The sequence below is a fragment of the Pieris napi genome, chromosome 4, assembly GCF_905475465.1.
Source record: "Pieris napi chromosome 4, ilPieNapi1.2, whole genome shotgun sequence".
Taxonomy (NCBI): Eukaryota; Metazoa; Arthropoda; class Insecta; order Lepidoptera; family Pieridae; genus Pieris; species Pieris napi.
Window position 1 is genome coordinate 2,828,417 of NC_062237.1, and position 18,869 is coordinate 2,847,285.

The 18,869-nt window shown below is 33.6% G+C and overlaps 1 protein-coding gene across 4 annotated transcripts in view; it reads left to right on the plus strand.

The window, feature by feature from the left end:
• LOC125048613 (protein N-terminal asparagine amidohydrolase) overlaps positions 1–18,869 on the plus strand; it is a 96,607-nt gene that overhangs the window by 72,772 nt on the left and 4,966 nt on the right. For 2 of the 4 annotated variants that reach the window (XM_047647367.1, XM_047647366.1), the window contains 2 exons: positions 6,945–6,995; positions 18,046–18,239. In XM_047647367.1, the coding sequence (XP_047503323.1) occupies positions 18,053–18,239 (187 nt within the window). In that variant the 5' untranslated portion in view covers positions 6,945–6,995; positions 18,046–18,052. Of the gene's footprint in view, positions 1–6,944; positions 6,996–11,845; positions 11,986–15,506; positions 15,674–18,045; positions 18,240–18,869 lie in introns of those variants that run through there. The other 2 variants (XM_047647368.1, XM_047647365.1) reach the window with 2 other exon arrangements.

Here is an 18,869-nt window from a genome sequence, read left to right on the forward strand (position 1 = left end):
TGAAATACGCTATTTTCTAATCAAGGCGTTTTGATTGCTTTAGGTTCATTTCATATCATTGTCCGGTTGCACGAACCGCAAGTCTATCTCAACACAATATCGGGCGACGAGTAACGGTCGGTTTCCCACGCGTGCGTGTTCTTAGGATGTGTTCTTACTTACCTACTTCCTAGTTCCTCGTTCCTATAGCTTTATATATACCTCATTAAGTTTCACTTAAATGTGACTCTGAGTAGGGAATATGTTGTGGACGTGTTTTACATTAAAACTTTTGTGTCCCAGAAACGAACACATTACGATTTTTTTTTAAATCATTTAGAAGTGTTTAAGGATTATTCCTTCAAATATATTTATTTAAATTCTCGGATAAACGCAAGCGATGACCATTAGATCCACGGAGATGACATGACAATTTGCTTCATATGAAACAGTAAAAAATAATAACTCTTTAACTTTGTGGCTTATCTTACAGATAGTAGAAAAGTTGATATAATTTTAAGCTTTATTGTTCAGATAATAGGATGCAATTTACATCAAAGCTGGAATTCCGGTAGCTACTTATCTGAAGTTTGCTACTAACTTTTATGTTACGTGCTTATACGATCGTCTCTAACTGTAGCTTTAGCAATTTAGCTATTTCTTTTTCAACGTTTATTTAGTGATCAGATAAATTAAAGGGCCAGCGTAGTATTTTTTTTGTAACAAGAGACAAATGGGCTGGAGGCTCATCTGATGTTATGTGGTACCGCTGCCCATGGACACTCACATTGCCAGAACGCTCGCAACAGCGTTGCCGGTACGCATTTTCCTTGAAGGAAACTTTTTTTTATAGAACATGGGGAAAACGGGCAGGAGGCTCATCTGAATTTTGAATCATAGAATTTCATTTACCGTCCAATTCCTTAAATAATTTTAGGTGTGTTTCATATTCAAATTTTTTATTACTACCAGAGCTAATAGGCGATCTAAAATATTCGAATGTGAGCGATTCCCATTAATATCAGTTAATAGGTTAACACTACGATTCGTAACACTATTCCTTGTAAACAGTTAACCCTTTAGTGGCATAGGTTAGGTGCAACACATTAAAAGAGGTCACACAATATTATTACCAAGTAAACGAAAACCCAAGATCAATATTCAAAAACCCATAAAGGCATGTCGAGGCCATGCTGGGCAGAGCCCCTGCTGCAGGTGTTGGAGATGTCTCGGCTCTTCCTGACAGTTAGAAGTTCGTCAATGTTTAAAGCGATCAAATATAGTAGTTTTTAGGCTCTTTTTCGTGGGCGCTCTTGGACGATTCCTTCAATAAATAAACGGAGCAAATAGGAGAAGATATGCCCATCTTCGAAGAGGTTTTTGAGTGTAACATACTGTTGAGGTCCCGATAGATTGCGAGAGTGACCCCGGAGCCTCTGTAACATGGCTTTGTAGGAACTACTCGAGGTGGTTTTGATGGGTATTGTTCAACCAGTCTAAATAGCAGATTCTGGTGTGGGTCGAGTTCCAATTACCCCTGCAAGTTAGGGGACAAATGCTTTTCCACCACGTATATTAAAAAAGGATCTTTTTTATACCATAGTTTTCTTTTAAACTATACAATAGATAGAGGAAACGAGCTGTCAACTCGTCAGTATACTCGGGGCCCACAGCACCTCGTGGTCACGAAGATTATTTCAATTCGTATGATGTGTGTTCGTTGAAATTTGCATGAAATTGTATTTGTGCGAAACTAACGTGACGCTGACGCGAACGTAATTGGTGGTGGTATCATAGGGTTCAGCTTCATCTACACATGCTGAAGAGATTATTATACAATGTTTATTAAAGGCCGGTAACGCACCCGCGAGCACTATGACTTGGGTTATTATTAGTTAAAATTAGGGAAGGATCCCGTTAGCGTTTGTTATAAAAAATTGAGGTATTTCTTCGATACGGTTTAAAAACCGTAAAACGTGGGACTAATTCTCAGCGTTATTGGTGCATGAGCGGTGAGTAGCCTTAAACGATGCCTCATATCTTAAAGACCGTCTAGACTTGTGGTTCCCAACGTGGGGCCCACATCCAATCCAATTTGATTGTTAAGGGGGCAATTTGATTGTTAAGGGGGGAAATTGATTGTTAAGGGGGGCAATTTCATTGGTAAGGGCTTTTGGGAAATTCATTAAAGTTATTTGGAATATGAATTTCAGTCTTTCATGATTTATTTTGAAAATTTACTGTGATTCATTAACAATTTCGTAGTGATTTCTTCCTAAAACCTATAATTTTAATTTCTTAAGTGAACAATTAAATTGTTTGATATTAAAAATTATGTATGTTACATATGAATTTTAGAAAGGCTAAGGTCCCCGAATCAAATTTCTAAAATCATATTATAATCATCATATCATCTTATGTTGTTTCTTGGTGCGTACAATAAATAATTTTAATATTTACCAACATCTAATAAAAATCCAACTAAAATGTATTTATTTATCTTTATTCCTTGCTTTAATTACAATGGCAAAGTTTTAATTATCGATCGGTTCTGATTGCTAGGTATCTTAAAAAATATAAAATTAATAGTACAGCTGTAACAAAATCATATCAGTTGTTCCTAAGTTTGTGTCACATTTATTCAAAGCCTAGAACTGTATTTTTAAGATACTACTATACATTGTTTTATTAAGACATTTCAATAAACTATTAAGTTAGCCTGCATGACTTCAAATAATTCCCCTTTTAATGGTTAATTTTTAACTACATATACTATAATATTATAAAGAGGAAAGATTTGATTTTTTGTTTGTTTGAAATGAATAGGCTCCGAAACTACTGGACCGATTTCAAAAATTCTTTTACCGTTGGCAAGCTACACTATTCCCGAGTGACATAGGCCATAGCCTATGTCGTTTCATTTTCAAAAAAAATTAGGGATGCTTACTAAAACTTGAATAATCTAACCCAAGGTGTAAAAAAATAAACAAAAAACTTCCTTCAATCGCGTGCGCTGCGAAAACTATTAATGATTGAACCAAATGATGTATATAATTTTTTCAGGACACATCACTATCTATAAAAAACGTCGCGACAGCACGTCTCTATCTTTTATAGTTACGTCACAATAAGCGTCCTTTTATTATTATTTTTTTTATTAAAATAAAATACGTACCTATTAAAATAATAGGTATTGATCCTTATCAAAATAAATACCAACGTTTCACATAAGCTACAATGTAATGGCATAACCACCAAAAAAGCATGGTGGATTGGTGTCTCCTGCCGTTTCTCTTTAATAGTTTACTACTATGTAATATAACAAAAATCTTAGCCACGGCAACGCTTGGCCGAGTCTACTAGTTTACTATATATACCTAATACGAATATCCATGACAGCGACGATAAAAGTATGTGGCAATGTACTACTATTTAGACGGTATATCTCACTAACGATTACACAATATTGAAGGCTACTTGTTATTGATTATTACATCCATAACATACAAATGGAGATTTTGACTTAAAGTGAACGTCCATATCATTATATTATACTCAATACTGCCGATAAAATAAACAGAAACGGTATAGAAAATTCATTCATACGTTTCTGATACATTCAATAAATGTCAGCGAAGGGTTGAATAGGAGAAATGACAACTGTCCGTTACCGCATTTAAATTCTAGATATTAATCTATGCAAAGTGCTGTTTGTCTGTGCTCATGTCGAATAAAATGAAGCTTTTGAAGCAGCGGGTGAGCCTTCTATATTTCTACTGAATTGAATTTGGTTGATGCCGGTTGATGTCTTTATAAAAATGTTGTTTATGATTATTTTTATTAATCGGGATATTGTCAGGGCAACTATATAAATTTTGCATGTAAACGAAAATCTTAACTTTTTCTTAAATTATTCTGCATTACAATTAATACTACATATGTTGTCCCGTACAAAGAGAGACATTTTGAATCTATATTGTTTTTTTTGCGCATTTAACATTTGCTCGAACGGTGAAGGAAAACATCGTGAGGAAACCGACATGTCTTAGACCCAAAAAGTCGACGGCGTGTGTCAGGCACAGAAGGCTGCCTATAAGATTTAAAAATGATCATGAAACAGATTCGGACATCTGAGGCCCAGACCTAAAGTGTTGTAGCGCTACTGATGTATTTTATTTTTAATTTTTACCGTACAAAGAGATACAAGCAAATTTTGAATCTATATTGGATTTCTTTAAGTAGGTAGGCTTCTGTGTCCATGTTTTTGGGACTAATAAAGCTGCTAGCTTTTCGTCACATAGGTTGAAAACAGTATTAGGTAAGGTTCGCCCAACCTTTATGATTAAATTTTATTATTTACTTAAGTTAAATAGTCTACGATATTTTATAAAGGAAATTAATATTTTAAATTTGTAACAGTTAAACACATTTCACATCCATATAAATGTTTTCTAAATTAATATTAACATTTGAAAAGAGTTCGATTAGAATAAAGAATTTTATAGTTAACGGTTGTTTTCGTGTTTAATGGAGATTAAAATACATTCGGAAGCCCCGGCGCCAATAACATTGGGAAGAAATTTATGGTAATACCATTTTTGTTTGTTTGTCATTTTTATAAGTGGCAATAAAATATTTAAATTGTTATTTTAATCATATTTAACGACGTGTGGCTTTCGCTGGATCATTTTAGTTTACTTCTATCACAATGGAGAACTGCTTATTAAAATTAACTAAAGCAAAACCCAAAGCATGGCCTAGCATGCGACTCTCAATCTCTGAGGTCGTAGATTCGATCCCCGGTTGTGCACCGATGGACTTTCTTTCTATGTGCGCATTTAATATTAGCACGAACGGTGAAGGAAAACATCGTGAGGAAACAGGCTATTTGATTCACAAATCATCATGAAACAGATCAGAAATCTAAGTCTAAGTCAACATAATGAATCTTAATATTTAATATTTTATTTATTTATTAATTTAATTACTGAATGGATTTGATATAATCACAAGACATTTGTGAATCGTCAATTTAGATACCGTCCGGATGTCGCTCCACAGACGATTTAATATAATATACCAAATACTAGTTCAAAAATTAATTTATACAATCCAATCAAGTTTTGACCTTAAGTATTATTAAGTCAAAATATTTAACAATGCAGTTGATGTAAGGCAGAGCTTAAGATATGACCAAGCATGTCTCCTTAATATTATCTTAATATTTATAAATTACGCGTCACGTTGTTTGTCCGCTATGGACCTAAACTACTGAACCGATTTCAATCAAATTTGCACACCGTGTGCAATATTATTTTATTGCAAATTATCTGTTTATTATTTGACAGTCACAATTCTAACAGATGGCGCTGTGTTGAAAGTACCAACGTTTCACATAAGCTGCAATAATGGCATAACCACCAAAAAAGCATGGTGGTCTCCATGACTGGTGTTCTCCTACCGTTTCCCTTGAATAGTTTACTACTATGTAATATAACAAAAAAATTACCCACAGCAACGCTTGGCCGGTCTGCTAGTATTGTATATAAAACAATTTAAATTTTTAAATATAGGTCATTCTATTCATTCTTACCTTACAGGTGTAGTTAGATTTTGGTAATTTAAGAAATAAGTAAGGTATATTTAACAATAAACACACACACACACTATAAACATACACTGCTCTACAATCAGACAGCGTAATCAGTTATGTATTTCTAAAGGTATCTCTTTATATTGAATTCCATTTCTATATTAATTTTCCATTTCTTTATATGGGTAACGCAACAGATGCTTAATTTGTCCTTTTAATCCCAATAAGCATACAAATACATTTTCAGTGTTAGATAAAGAACTAAATCGTCGTAAATCCAGAGTCTCCATTGTTACCGTACACGGCCAAAATAAATCACGAAATAAAACCATATCGGCTGAATCTTTATCTACATCGAGATACTGGGATAATATTACGCTATTGAATTAGCATTACGGTTGTTCAATATGTTTAACCGTGCTCCATATATCATCGTATTTAATTTCATCGGAACATCGGAATCGTGCAAGATCTTATCTCGATCTTCGCATCTATGTCCTCTCAGCACGCATGCCACCTGTGGAACGCGAGACGTGCTACTGCACGGTGTTTTGTCTAGTCTCTTTATATTGAGGTCATTGAACCTGTATTGATTTGGATGGTTTTATGTTATTGACGTTGCAGTCAGGGACGACGTGTCCGTTATAGATCCTTAGATCAGCTCTGTCCGGTTGTAATCGTGAAAGTAATAATGATAAGCTAAGAGCAACCTGTTGGTTGATTTTATTCGTAGTAATATGTCTTGTTAGAGTTTACCATGATGATTAGTTTCCGTTCTTGCATTTAGCTCGGATATGATCTCTCTGGCTACATATAGGTACATTATACATACTATAGTATTTTCAAAGAAGAAACGATTCTAACTACTATATACTTAATATAGACCTAGGATATATAGATAGGATACCTAATCAGGCTTCAAAATATGTCAAGGTTTTGTTTTCAAATATGATTTATAACACACACACATGAAATTGTTCTTTTTTTTAATATTGTGCTGTTACATAAGTTTTAATTGCTTTGTATAGTGCCATTAGTTTTTTCTTATGTATTTTTGTACTTCTTGCTTATCTTATCTATTTTTGTGTAGTGGTTGCCTGGAAGAGATCCTTCGAAAGCAATAAGGCCGCCAGTTGCCCTTCTTTTCATATAATTATGTCAATTGCATAATTTCTGCAACGAAGTTAATAAATAAACCAAATCTCTACTTATACGCTACAATATATTTTTTTAATCGAGTTTTTAACGTTTTGCAGTATGCTAAATATATAATAAAAAAATGTAACCCTACAAATCTAAAAGCTTAGTACTTTATACGCGCTCCTAGACTACACCTATTATTATCACATTAATAGACGGTTTTTTGTTACAGGTGGCACAGCGACCTGAATGATCTTCCCATCAACAGCTCCACCGATTAAACGTGAGTTATTTAGAAATATTCCATCAATTTAATTGAAAACAATGTTTACAGCTTCATGAGATCACCAGTTTACGATTATAACTTGATAGCTATTATATTCATATATTATTCTAATGCGATAACCAATTATATCGGGAATATATCAAACGTTGACCTGAATATCTAACGCTCGATAACAGACCCTCATTCAGCTTCAATATTTCTTAGCTGCGTTTATCAATCAACATCCCATCGTCCTTATATCGATAAACCAATAATCAATTGACATTTCTTTCACATGAGCGGGCACAATTTAAATACACATGAGATGTATTGGCCCGTGTACTGGGCGGGTGCATACATTGTATTGAATAATAATTGGTGCACAGAGCAGATGCAGCATCGTCACGATGGCGATGGTATCGGGCGAGCGTGCCGCATCCATCAGACATCGAGAGCCGCTATCTGAGTCGGTATCGCGCGCCAGCGATAACCATTGTCTTACCGGGACGATTATATCGGCGAAATTTGTGCTCGCCTCCAATCCGCCGTTTGTCTTTCGCCGCAAATGAGCCGGATAATAGACGAACGAACGTAAAAGGCGCTCTCCTCAACTTTTGCCTAGTCATTAATACCGTGGGAACAATATAACCTATAGCCGGACGGGAAAGGACATTGATACTTTTGCGCTCGAATCTATCATTACAGCACGATAACGATGGGCGCCTTTAATAAGTTTACGGCAAATCGCGCTTGCCACTAATACTAAGTAATTTACATCGTAAAACCGAGTCATTACGGGTACGCTTGGCATAAATTAAATAATATTCTCTATACGACGTCAGCGTGCGCCGTTAATATGAAGGCATGTGCAATTGAGCAGCTATTTAAGTTGAGGCTGGCAAATGTGAGCAAGGACCACTTAATAGCATTAGCATCATTGTCTCGTGGTCATTAATAAGTGGTCGGACAGTTCTATTGGCTGCTCTCCATAATGGGTCGGCCCGTGTTCTGGTGCGGTGTCACGAATTCCTATAGCGATGCCCTTAGGGAAAATATGGCTTTGATCGAGGCTGGGATATCAGATGGTTATGGACGGTCATAGTTCGACTTTCGAGATATAAAGCGTTTGTTTTAATTATGGTGAGCACGATGCACATATAAATGACCCATTAGTTTGTTTGACTGATTTGTTACTGATACTAAAATCGATTTATATTCTCGTGAACGGGTGCTACTTGTGGTGATTGGTCGGACATGAATGCGTGTATGCGGTGATGTTAGATAGAGGACAAGTCTTTGTTTTTAATTTATTTTATTATTATTAATTACTTAAGATGTCATGTGGAACATGGTGTAATACTTGCAGCTCGTTACAAACATTGCATAAAACAAAAAACTTGGCGATTAAAAAGAGTGGCGGAGAGTTTATTGCCAGTTATTCTCTTCCGTTCTACGCCCTTGATTTGATTTTATTTGATTTATTAAATTTATGTATATATAACTGTGTATAAACCATCCCGTTTTAAAGGAATTAGAGCTACAAAGAATGGACGTTACTACAGGAATGTTCCTGTTTAATTAGTAGATTTAATACGAATAATTTATTGTATTTACAACTCGTCTCTTACAAGATCTGAAACACATGCCCCGAATCGTTGCTAAGTCACAGCTGTATATTAATTAGGTGAGGAGATCTGGCGCGCCCTCTGTCAATTATCTTCAATTAGAGAGGTTCCGATTGCTTTGATATACCGGTTCATATCAAGTGATTACGAAATGTGCTTTAGGATTTTGTGATGTATGTTATTTAATAGATATCCTAGAAAAATGTTTGCTTGTAGGCAATTTTGTTTTTGTGACTGATATGCTAGATCAGATACAACATAATTTCTGCGCATCTAATGACTGATTTTATTTCCTAGGTGTTACACGAGTAAACAATATTAGTAGAACTATGTTTCTTAGGTTCGTAGTTCTGTTACTATTATAGTATCATTATCAGGAATCGGTTACGCACGTAGTCCTGCAATACGTAGCTGTGGCTTCCCAATGAAATAAATCAGGAGCAATGGATAGCTCTGTTCAGCCTGTGAAGTGTCCATAAACTTGGAAGGAGCTAGGCTGGCTTAAAACTATTAACGCACCAAATGGGCGTATAAGTACAGAAAATGCATCCACACGATACTCTGAACTGTATTTTGACGAAAATTGGACTTGTAAACGAAGTTGCAATATATCTGATTGAAATTTAATCATTTCCCATAAATTTGTGTAGAGACATATATACAATTAATCACAGTAATTAATCACAGTAATTAGTTGTATTTTATGTTATCACTACGTTTTTTGCTAATTACGAAAGAAAAAACAAAGTCAAAAAACCTATAAACGATATTTTTAATGAAGCAATGCAAAAACAATGACAAATTTCGCTTATAATATTACTAGCTGCCCCCGCGAACTTTGTTTCTCCTTAATGTTATTTTGCTTAGCCTACCTTTTTAGTGACGTGGAACATTTTGCTATGCTACCCCAGAGAATGTTCAGTTTTCCGGAATGAAGACTTTTTAGGTTTCTCTGTGAATTTTTCTCTATATACCTCAGTTCAAGTTCAAGTCATAAGTTTTAATTAACAAATAAAAAATAGGGATTGATCGTAGAGGGGTGAAAATTAAGGTATGTATTTTTTAATGCCACAAAAAACAATAATTTTTTCCAAAAAATATTTTGTTTTTAAGGTGGGACTTATCACTTAGGGGTTTGAAAGATAGATAATTTAATAACTAATTATGCATAAAAAAATTCATATGAAACTGTCGAGCCATTTCGTATAGAGATGTACAAATTTAAAATAAAATTAACTTTACTTCGTCATTATTTTCTTACTTGTTATTCTAAAAGTAGAATATTAATGAATAAATTAGTTAGCTGTATTATATTGCTATGTTTATGGCTAATTAAGCAAATCCAAGCAAATAAGCCATTAAATCAGTTCTAGGAAGATAGAAGTAATAAATTTTATCATTGTTTAGGTATGCACATTGAAAGAGAAAACATTGTTTTGTGGCCATTGCGCAAATATGCCATCCAACTTTATCTTGATATGTTATATAATATCACTTCTTCATACAAGGTGTGCCTGTCCAGTCCTCTGGATATACATATAGCCTATGTTACTCAGGGATATCGTAGAATTCTCATCCAGTATAATATTCTAATATTTATAATGTATATGTATATTTTAAATATCACAAATTAAATCGTGTCTTAGTATTTGACATCTTATGACGAATTTTTAATAAATTTGTTGTGTATATTAGGTAGGTGTGATAATAGTTCCTTAACTATTTTTTATATACCTAAGTGGTATGGTTGACCTGACCCCATATTTGACATTTAAAAAAACATTATTTGACGTTTCACAGTATTTAACATTTTATGACCAGTTTTTTTTAAATTTATTGTATATATTAGTAGTTATGAAAATAGGTCCTAAACTATTTTGTATGTACCTAATTGGTAAGATTGACCTGACCCCAAATTTGACATTCAAAAAACATTGGTGGACATTTCATAGTATTTGACATTTTATGACCAATTCTTATTACATTTGTTGAGTATAATAGGTAGGTGTGAGAAGAGGTCGTAAACTTACTTAACTTTTTACATCATTGTGTCATTATGAAACATATGTGATTGATCATCTGCTCGTCTTACATACAAAATGTATTGCACAGAGTTTGTGGAACATTTTTATAAAAGTCAATTAGGAGGTAAATTTATTCGTTGTTAAGATAACTTGATAGTTCATTTATTAATTACTTATTGCACGATACAAACACTATCAGCTCGCTATAACCGACATAATAAGTATTATCATACAATAACAAGCTAGTAACTCGCTTCGCATATGATAACCTATAAAGTTGTATATGTACTGTAGTTTCGCTTAAAGAGATTATATAATATACAAAAGAAATAAATGGCTGGACGATTTGTTTTAATTTTAATTAAATCTTGTTTATTGCATATTGTTTTTATAAATCATGCCTAGTAAGTATATGAACCTAAATCAAAATCTATTTAGGAGTTTTTAACGGGTTTTGGATATACATTACCGAATACCCTTGATAATAAAATAAAATAAAATAATTCTTAATCGCATCAAAACTTGTCGATCATTTACACAGAATTTTATGAATGTGTAAAAACTCATTAAAGATGTTCGCTTCAGCAAATGTTATATCTACCTACTTTTATACTATAAATAGGAAATATTTGATTGTTTGTTTGCATTATTAAAATTTATTCAAGATTTTATTTACACTATATTACCTTATACAAAAACATACATATAAAAAAAATTAAACAAAGCAGGTTACATAAGTTATAAGGCAACGGGCGGCCTTATCGCTAAAAAGCGATTTCTTCCAGGCAACCCTAATATGGAACAATAAAAAAGAAACACATACAGAGGGTAAAGTGCATAAAAATTTACAAAATAATAAACTCAAAATAACATGTAACTATATCTAAAATAAAATAAAGTAAAATCTAAGGAAAAAATAAAAGTTAGTAAATAAAGTTAGTGTTCTGTATGAAATTGCTATATACACAGATGTGAAAAAGACTAATAAATATTCCTTAACTGTTGACAAAAGAGCGAAAGTCAATATTTATAAAAAAAAAGTCCGTGATACCATGCCAAAAAAAATGTTCTTTTTGCATTTAAAAGTATGTCTACTGAGAAGAGCTTTAGGCTTACATACTACGACCGAATTAATGCGAGTGGAACCGCACAGCACAGCTGGTATTATATATAACACGAGTTATATATAGATAAGACACCACGTTCAGTATCTGTGACCGAACTATCATATTCATACTGTTATCGATATTATTTAAAATTAAAAGATGTGGAAGTGTTATTCGTGCTTAGTATATTAATTTACTTGTGTTGTGCGCTAGTAGAAATAATTTGTTGAACTCTGAATAAAGTTGGAATTTGGTTTGTATTTTTTAGCTAAAATTGCTTTGCGGGAATATATGATAGCTGATAGATTTATTTATTTCGTAATCCTACAACTAACAAAAATTATAAATAAAAACAAACAAAAAAAATAAACCCACAGATGGTATATAATATTTATAAAAAGGTTCAAACATTTACAAAAGGGAAAAAACAATAAAAAATATTCTATACATATGGCTCAGTAATAACTAATTGTTGTGTAATGGTTTAAAAGTGAGGGTATGTAGGGTAGGTGATTTTGCGCTATGGATATTCTTAATACTCCTTTTAACCATATTCCGCGATAGCTTAAACAAGTCAAGGCTTAAATATTGGTCGTTGTTTGTCAGGTCTGCGGGATAGAATTTTCCTAATCAAATTCTATCAAAAAAAAAAGACTTTCTATGTTAGCCTACGAACTTCTGAGCCCACCGCCAGATGAGCTTGATTCTCGGCTAAACAATAACTGTTTTGGGTTCAAAGGTACTTACAGATTTTATTGCACTGGTTATTTTTAATAAAACAGAAGCAGAAATACATATAACATACTTCATTGGGACATCTAAGTTAGAAATTACAGACTTAGAGGAGTTACTGTAGCCCTCGTCATCGCAATCATTACATTTTACAGTTAGTTAACAATTGTTTAACTTGTTGAAAAATTAACTTTAAGTAAAATTTCCAACGGGAATAAATTAATTATAGTGTTCAGAACACACCATAATTTTTTCAAATTTAAAAAAAATATTCAATACCTTAAATAAATTAATTAATGTGCCGTACTCGCTTTTGACGCCACGCGCGAATCCTAAAAATGTTACGCGCAGACCTATTTTCAGCGTTAAATTAAAATTATAAATAATGGAGATAGAGTTCCGGGAGTTTTTTATTGGAAATTTCCTCCTCTTTCAGAATCTTTTTTTGAAATTTCTTAAATATTAATAGTTTATTAAATATTGGCAAAAAACGAAATGCCATTTTTTTTCATCTTTAATTGTTTATAACTTTTGCAATTTATAATGTGCTAATACACGCTTTTGGCACATTTTTCTAGACGTCATTCCGGATCCAATGAGCTATCGCACATAATTTTAAGAGCAGTATCTCTATTTTGTACCATTTTCAACTTGTCGACTAGACTATAATGCTTCTCACAAACATTTTTCATTGTTCGCGTACTTTGGCAATTCATAAAAATATAGATTGTTCGTAAAATAAACTAAACTTCCACCGATATATCTGATGTTTTCTTTGGGTCGAACAAAAACAAACTTTTTTAATTATATCTGTATCCGTATCGTGACGTATTTTATTACATACGCTGTCGACGGTTTCCTCACTATGTTTTCTTTCATCATACGAGCGAGTTACATGCGCACATAGTAAAAAAAATCGTTGGTGTACAGCCGGGCTCGAACCCATCTAGCAGTGGCCTAGTAAACGCAAAATGTAATGTTAAAATAACACAATGTGTCTGTTCACTTAGCAATACTTAAACGCTAAACGGGAGCTTATTAAACTCTACAGATGTAAAATTAAGATATCATCTATCTATACTTGATTGATGAACGGAATCATTCAAATCAACCTATGTAATTAGCCTTTTGTTACAATTGACCCTTCAATGGTAATATTATCTGTGTTAAATCGTTCGAGAGTGATTGAATGAGGTTTTTTTTCGGCTGAACGATATTGCGTCTCAATTTCATAAACAATATTTCGGATCATTAATCACCTATCGTTGTATTGGGGACGTGAGAATTACAATGCGAAACTATGTTCGTGTTTCTTTATAGAATACTAGCGGTATGAGTGCATCGGTACTGAACTATATATAAAGTAGTCAAAGTCAGTAAAAACTGTTTAAAAAGTATATTTAAACCTGATTTTAATTGTTTTCCATGGATAGAATAGGTGTTTTTTTTTAATTGTTTTTCTTTTGTTCACTATTTTGCTCCCGTAACTATTATAATAACGTAAAAACAGCAAAGAAGTGGAACTGTCCCCTTCCATGTGCCCTAGACAGGCCCTCCAATAGGCCACCTTTCACTTAACATTAGTTGGGATTGTGGGCATACGTCTGTCCAGTTCTGTATAAAAAGAAAATTATAAAATAACTCTAAAGGTAAATTTATTGCCAGTTCCTAAATCAAGGTCACAACGGACGGAAAGAACTGGCGAGAACTTTCCACTCTTCTGAATGGCGAACAATGATATTTTACACCCTGTACCACATAATATGGACTAAGAAATTATATAAATATATATGTGCGAGTAGCACACTATTTTTGAATTAACTGTCAATCGCAGACAATTGCTACAAGATTGCCTGTAAAAATCAAAGAAACAGACACAGTTATGTGTCTGGCCCATACATCGAACATTACATCGTACCATCCTGCTTGCTCATTTTTTATTATCAGTTCAGTATCAGTTTCCGGGTACATATAGTCATAATATGCATTTCTCAAAACCAAATCTTATCAATTGATATCACAGAGTTTTTTATGTGACAAATACGCTAATACTTAAGTTGATTTTAAATTATATATGTGTTACTAGTGACTGCTTTTAAGTAGAAGTATTTTGAAAGCTTTGCACCTTAATTTATTGACTTAATATTTAGTCATTTGTATCAGCGACTTCTAACGTCAAAAACTTCTCAAAACTTGGATATATTGGAATCGGATGTATTGAAATTGAGCGGTAAGATTGTTCCATTTTAAGATGTGTTGTATTTGTTGTGTATGATTAAAAATATGCATTATTATCGCAGGCGATTGTGAGCTCGTCGTTAAACTGCTTAACCGGACACTAGTCTCATAAATTTGTTTGATATTACACCGCTGTTGTGATTTGTTGAGTATTGTATAGTATACATTCTCTTTTGTTAATACTCTTAATATGAATTTGAATTATATTGATTATAATATTTAAGAGAGCAGTGTTGGCCTAGTGGCTTCACCGTGCGACTCTCATTCCTGAGGTCGTAGGATCGATCCCCGGCTGTGCACCAATGGACTTTCTTATAATTCACTTAAAACTTGCCTTAGACGAAAAAAGTCGACGGTTTGTCAAGCACAGGAGGATGATCACCTACTTGCCTATTAGATTGACAATTTATCATGAAACATACAGAAATCTGAAGTCCAGACCTAGAAGGTTATAGCGCCACTGGTTTATTATTTATTTTAAATATTATAACGTAATGTAATAGAAAATTTCTAGCACTTCCTTCCCCTTCCAATTTTATAAAACGTCCTCCAGCGAAGTCTGTATGTGTCCAACAGTTGCGTTACCCAGGTATCGCTATTACTGATTAGTTAAATTCGTAGTTAGACTTGCTCTATTGCAAAATCAATTAATTAAATTACACTGACACTTTAATTTATCGAAGTGATTATAATCTAGGTTATCGATTCCAATATTTTCCGAGTGTTTACAGTCAGAGAAGCTTTTATAAATAATAAGTGTTAATAATAAATCAATCATTATAGTGTTGTCGGACAAGCGAACTTGTACTTAGTACGTTTAATATTTTTTACACAGCCGGACTTGTGTATATTTATTTTGCTTTTTATAAATTAAAATTAATATTGCATTAGTTAGCAGTGCCCCGTATACAAAGAATGGTTCTGATGAAATTTGTGTTAAGTGTTTTTGCGCTTCTATTGCACGTTAAAGAGTAAGTAATGTTTTGTTTATAAAGAAGTAATTATAAATCAGGCTAATTGAACCATTTTAACTTACCTGTTTCTGTTCATTAGAGGGTAAACGCAATTTGCTAGAAAGAGATGAAATAGTACTTTATAATATTTAATTTAATATAATATAGAAAAAGTCTTATACGCTTCGGGGACCCGTAAACTATAGGTATATTACGCGGCAAGTAAATATTGTTTTACTGTATTCGGCCATATAATAAAGTAAATCGTTATAAGTACATATATATTAGCATTGTAAGACTTAGCATATATATATAACAATACACACACACACACATATATAACAATTATTTATCCGACTGCAAAAAACCGAAGGAGTAGGTTCACCGTGTTTATGTTCAAGTGACGATACTCTCTGTTAAAAGAAAATTTTAGTTAATGCATAATGTTTGGAATTGGTTGTATTAAAAAACAAGAAGAGAGTTAGCCTAGTTGTTTTAGCGTGCGACTCTCATCCCTGAGGTCGAAGGTTCGATCCCCGGCTGTGCTCCAAAGGACTTTATTCTTCGATGTGCACATTTAACATAAACATCATAAGGCAAGTCGTAGACACAAAAAGTCGACGGCGTGTGTCAGGCGCATATTGACAATTGATCATGACAACAGATACATAAATCTGAGGCCCAGACCAAAAAATATTGTAGCGCCGCTCATTTTTTTTTTAAAGGGAAGAAATTTATTACAGTAGGCACAATTGACATTTTATCATATGATAGTTTAACTGCATCAACGCTTGTTTATAAAAAAATTTAAGGTCTAGTCTAGTCTATCAGTGTTTCCCAACCTAGCCCTTCTAAAAGCCCCCCCCCCCCCCATGTAATATACATAATTTTTAATATTAAAAAATTAGTTAGAATTAAATTAGACTTAGTTACTAGGAAATGTTTAACGAAACACAGTCAGTAGTAAATTTTTAAAACATAATGAAAAACAAATTGAAATTACAAATAATTTTGATAAATGGGGCGTGGGCCCCACGTTGGAAAACACTGGTCTAGATAATCCTTCAAAAGCACCCAAGTTTGGGTGTTACAGTGTAATGACGTTTATTCATGATTTATAACGACTGCGATGTAACACTTTTGTAGCATTTGGTTTATGCAAATGAGGTTTGCGAGTGTAAATACGATGTCACCGCCAGTGACCCGGTGGAATATATTATAAACACAATTGACTTTTGAGTTTACCTAACCAGGCATTGTTCGACGTTCACGTGTCTGTCTAAAGTATTGAAAGTGGTTTTAGGTAATAATTTCGTTATACATTCGTGTTTATTTAAGATTTCTTTTCTCTAAAAACGTGCAAGATTGTTTGAGAATAGAAATCGTTGGATAACTATAGTGTACTGTTTATACTAGCGGGAATTAAATTTGGTGGCGTTTTTTTTAAATAAAACTCTTTGTTTGAAGGGTAATAACTGACTTTAATGATTTAAAATATGAGATAACTAACATAAAATTACGGGTAGTGGGGTGGCGACGCTAACAAAAACTGCCTTGGCTTATCTAAGGGTTCACAGATCTAATAAAAATACAATAATAATAATAAAATCGTTTATTTGCTAAGATAGTGGTACAATTAGATCGATTAATTATAAAAATCAGCCATATATAAATAGGAATCCAAATGTCATATTAATTTGTATAATGTCATATAGTAAAAACATTAACATAATGTCATAATAATAAGTTAAGTTATTTAGAATTAGTGTCAAACTTATGGTCTAAATACTCGCCCACGCTATAAAGTCACTTTGCCTTTAAAAATTTATGAGTGTGGTAAAATCTAAAGGGCTCAATATTGGCTTCAAGTGTGCGATGTTTACATTTTGTGTACGATTCTAATTATGAACTAATATATTTATATTGTATAATTTGTACTAGATTTGTTTAATTTGCCTAGGATATAAAAGTTTTATCTAAGCAAAGGTCCTCAATCTGACACCTGTAAAGGCGGTTTAGGAAGAATTTTATACACAGATTTAATAGAGAGTATTCACTGATTCCCAGAGCAGTGCTAGCCTAGTGGCTTCAGCTTGCGACTCTCATCCCTGAGGTCCTAGGTTCGATCCCCGGCTGTGCACCAATGGGCTTTCTTTCTATGTGCGCATTTAACATTCGCTCGAACAGTGAAGGAAAAAATCGTGCCAAAAAGTCGACGGCGTGTGTCAGGCACTGGAGGTTGATCACCTACTTGCCTATTAGATCGAAAAATTATCATGAAACAGATTCAGATATCTGAGGCCCAGACCTAAAGAGGCTACAACCTCTTTAGTTCTGGGCCTCAGATTTCTTTTTCGTCACTGATTTATTTTTTTATTAAATGATTTCAGAGGCAGTATGGTGGTCGTGTTGAATGGCGTGCTCGCCGACGAGTGCCCAACATCCGTGCGAGCGTTGTTAGCAGCACACCCCGGCTACAGAGATGCTGCAGCTCAGTTGTTGGCGGCAGCAGCCCGCGTGGTCGCACCGCCAGGTCTTCTTTATGTGGGACAGAGGGAGTTGGCAGCCGTTGTACCACATGACAGTACGTATATTCAACAGTCAAAGCTAGAGTTGCGCAAATTTGATTGAAAACGGAGTGACACGTAGTTTATATATACATACTAGCACACCGGCCAAGCGTTGCTGTGGCTAAGGTTTTTGTTATATTACATAGTAGCAACGCCAGTCATGGGGACCCATGGGGACTATGCTTTTTTCGTGATTATGCCATTAAATTGTAGCTTATGTGAAACGTTCAACACAGCGCCATCTGTTAGAATTGTGACTATCAAATAATAAACAAATATTTTGCAATAAAATAATATTGCGGGCATAAATTGAGATGTAAGCTATCCTATCTTTTAAGTTGGATCAAACTACACACGGTGTGCAAATTTGATTGATATCGGTTCGGTAGTTTAGGAGTCCATAACGGACAAACAACGTGACGCGTAATTTATATACGGGTATATTAAGATTATTGTAATGCGCCAGTTGCCCTCCTTTTTATTTAATTATGTCAAGTGTTTTTGATACGAAGTGTTAATAAATAAATAATATTATAATACTGTATTAAAAATTAATTAATCAAAGATAAAGAGTATGATACAAAGATAATCATGGTTTGGCCCTACAGCAGAGTCTGTAACGATGAATATGTCTTTATTATTGT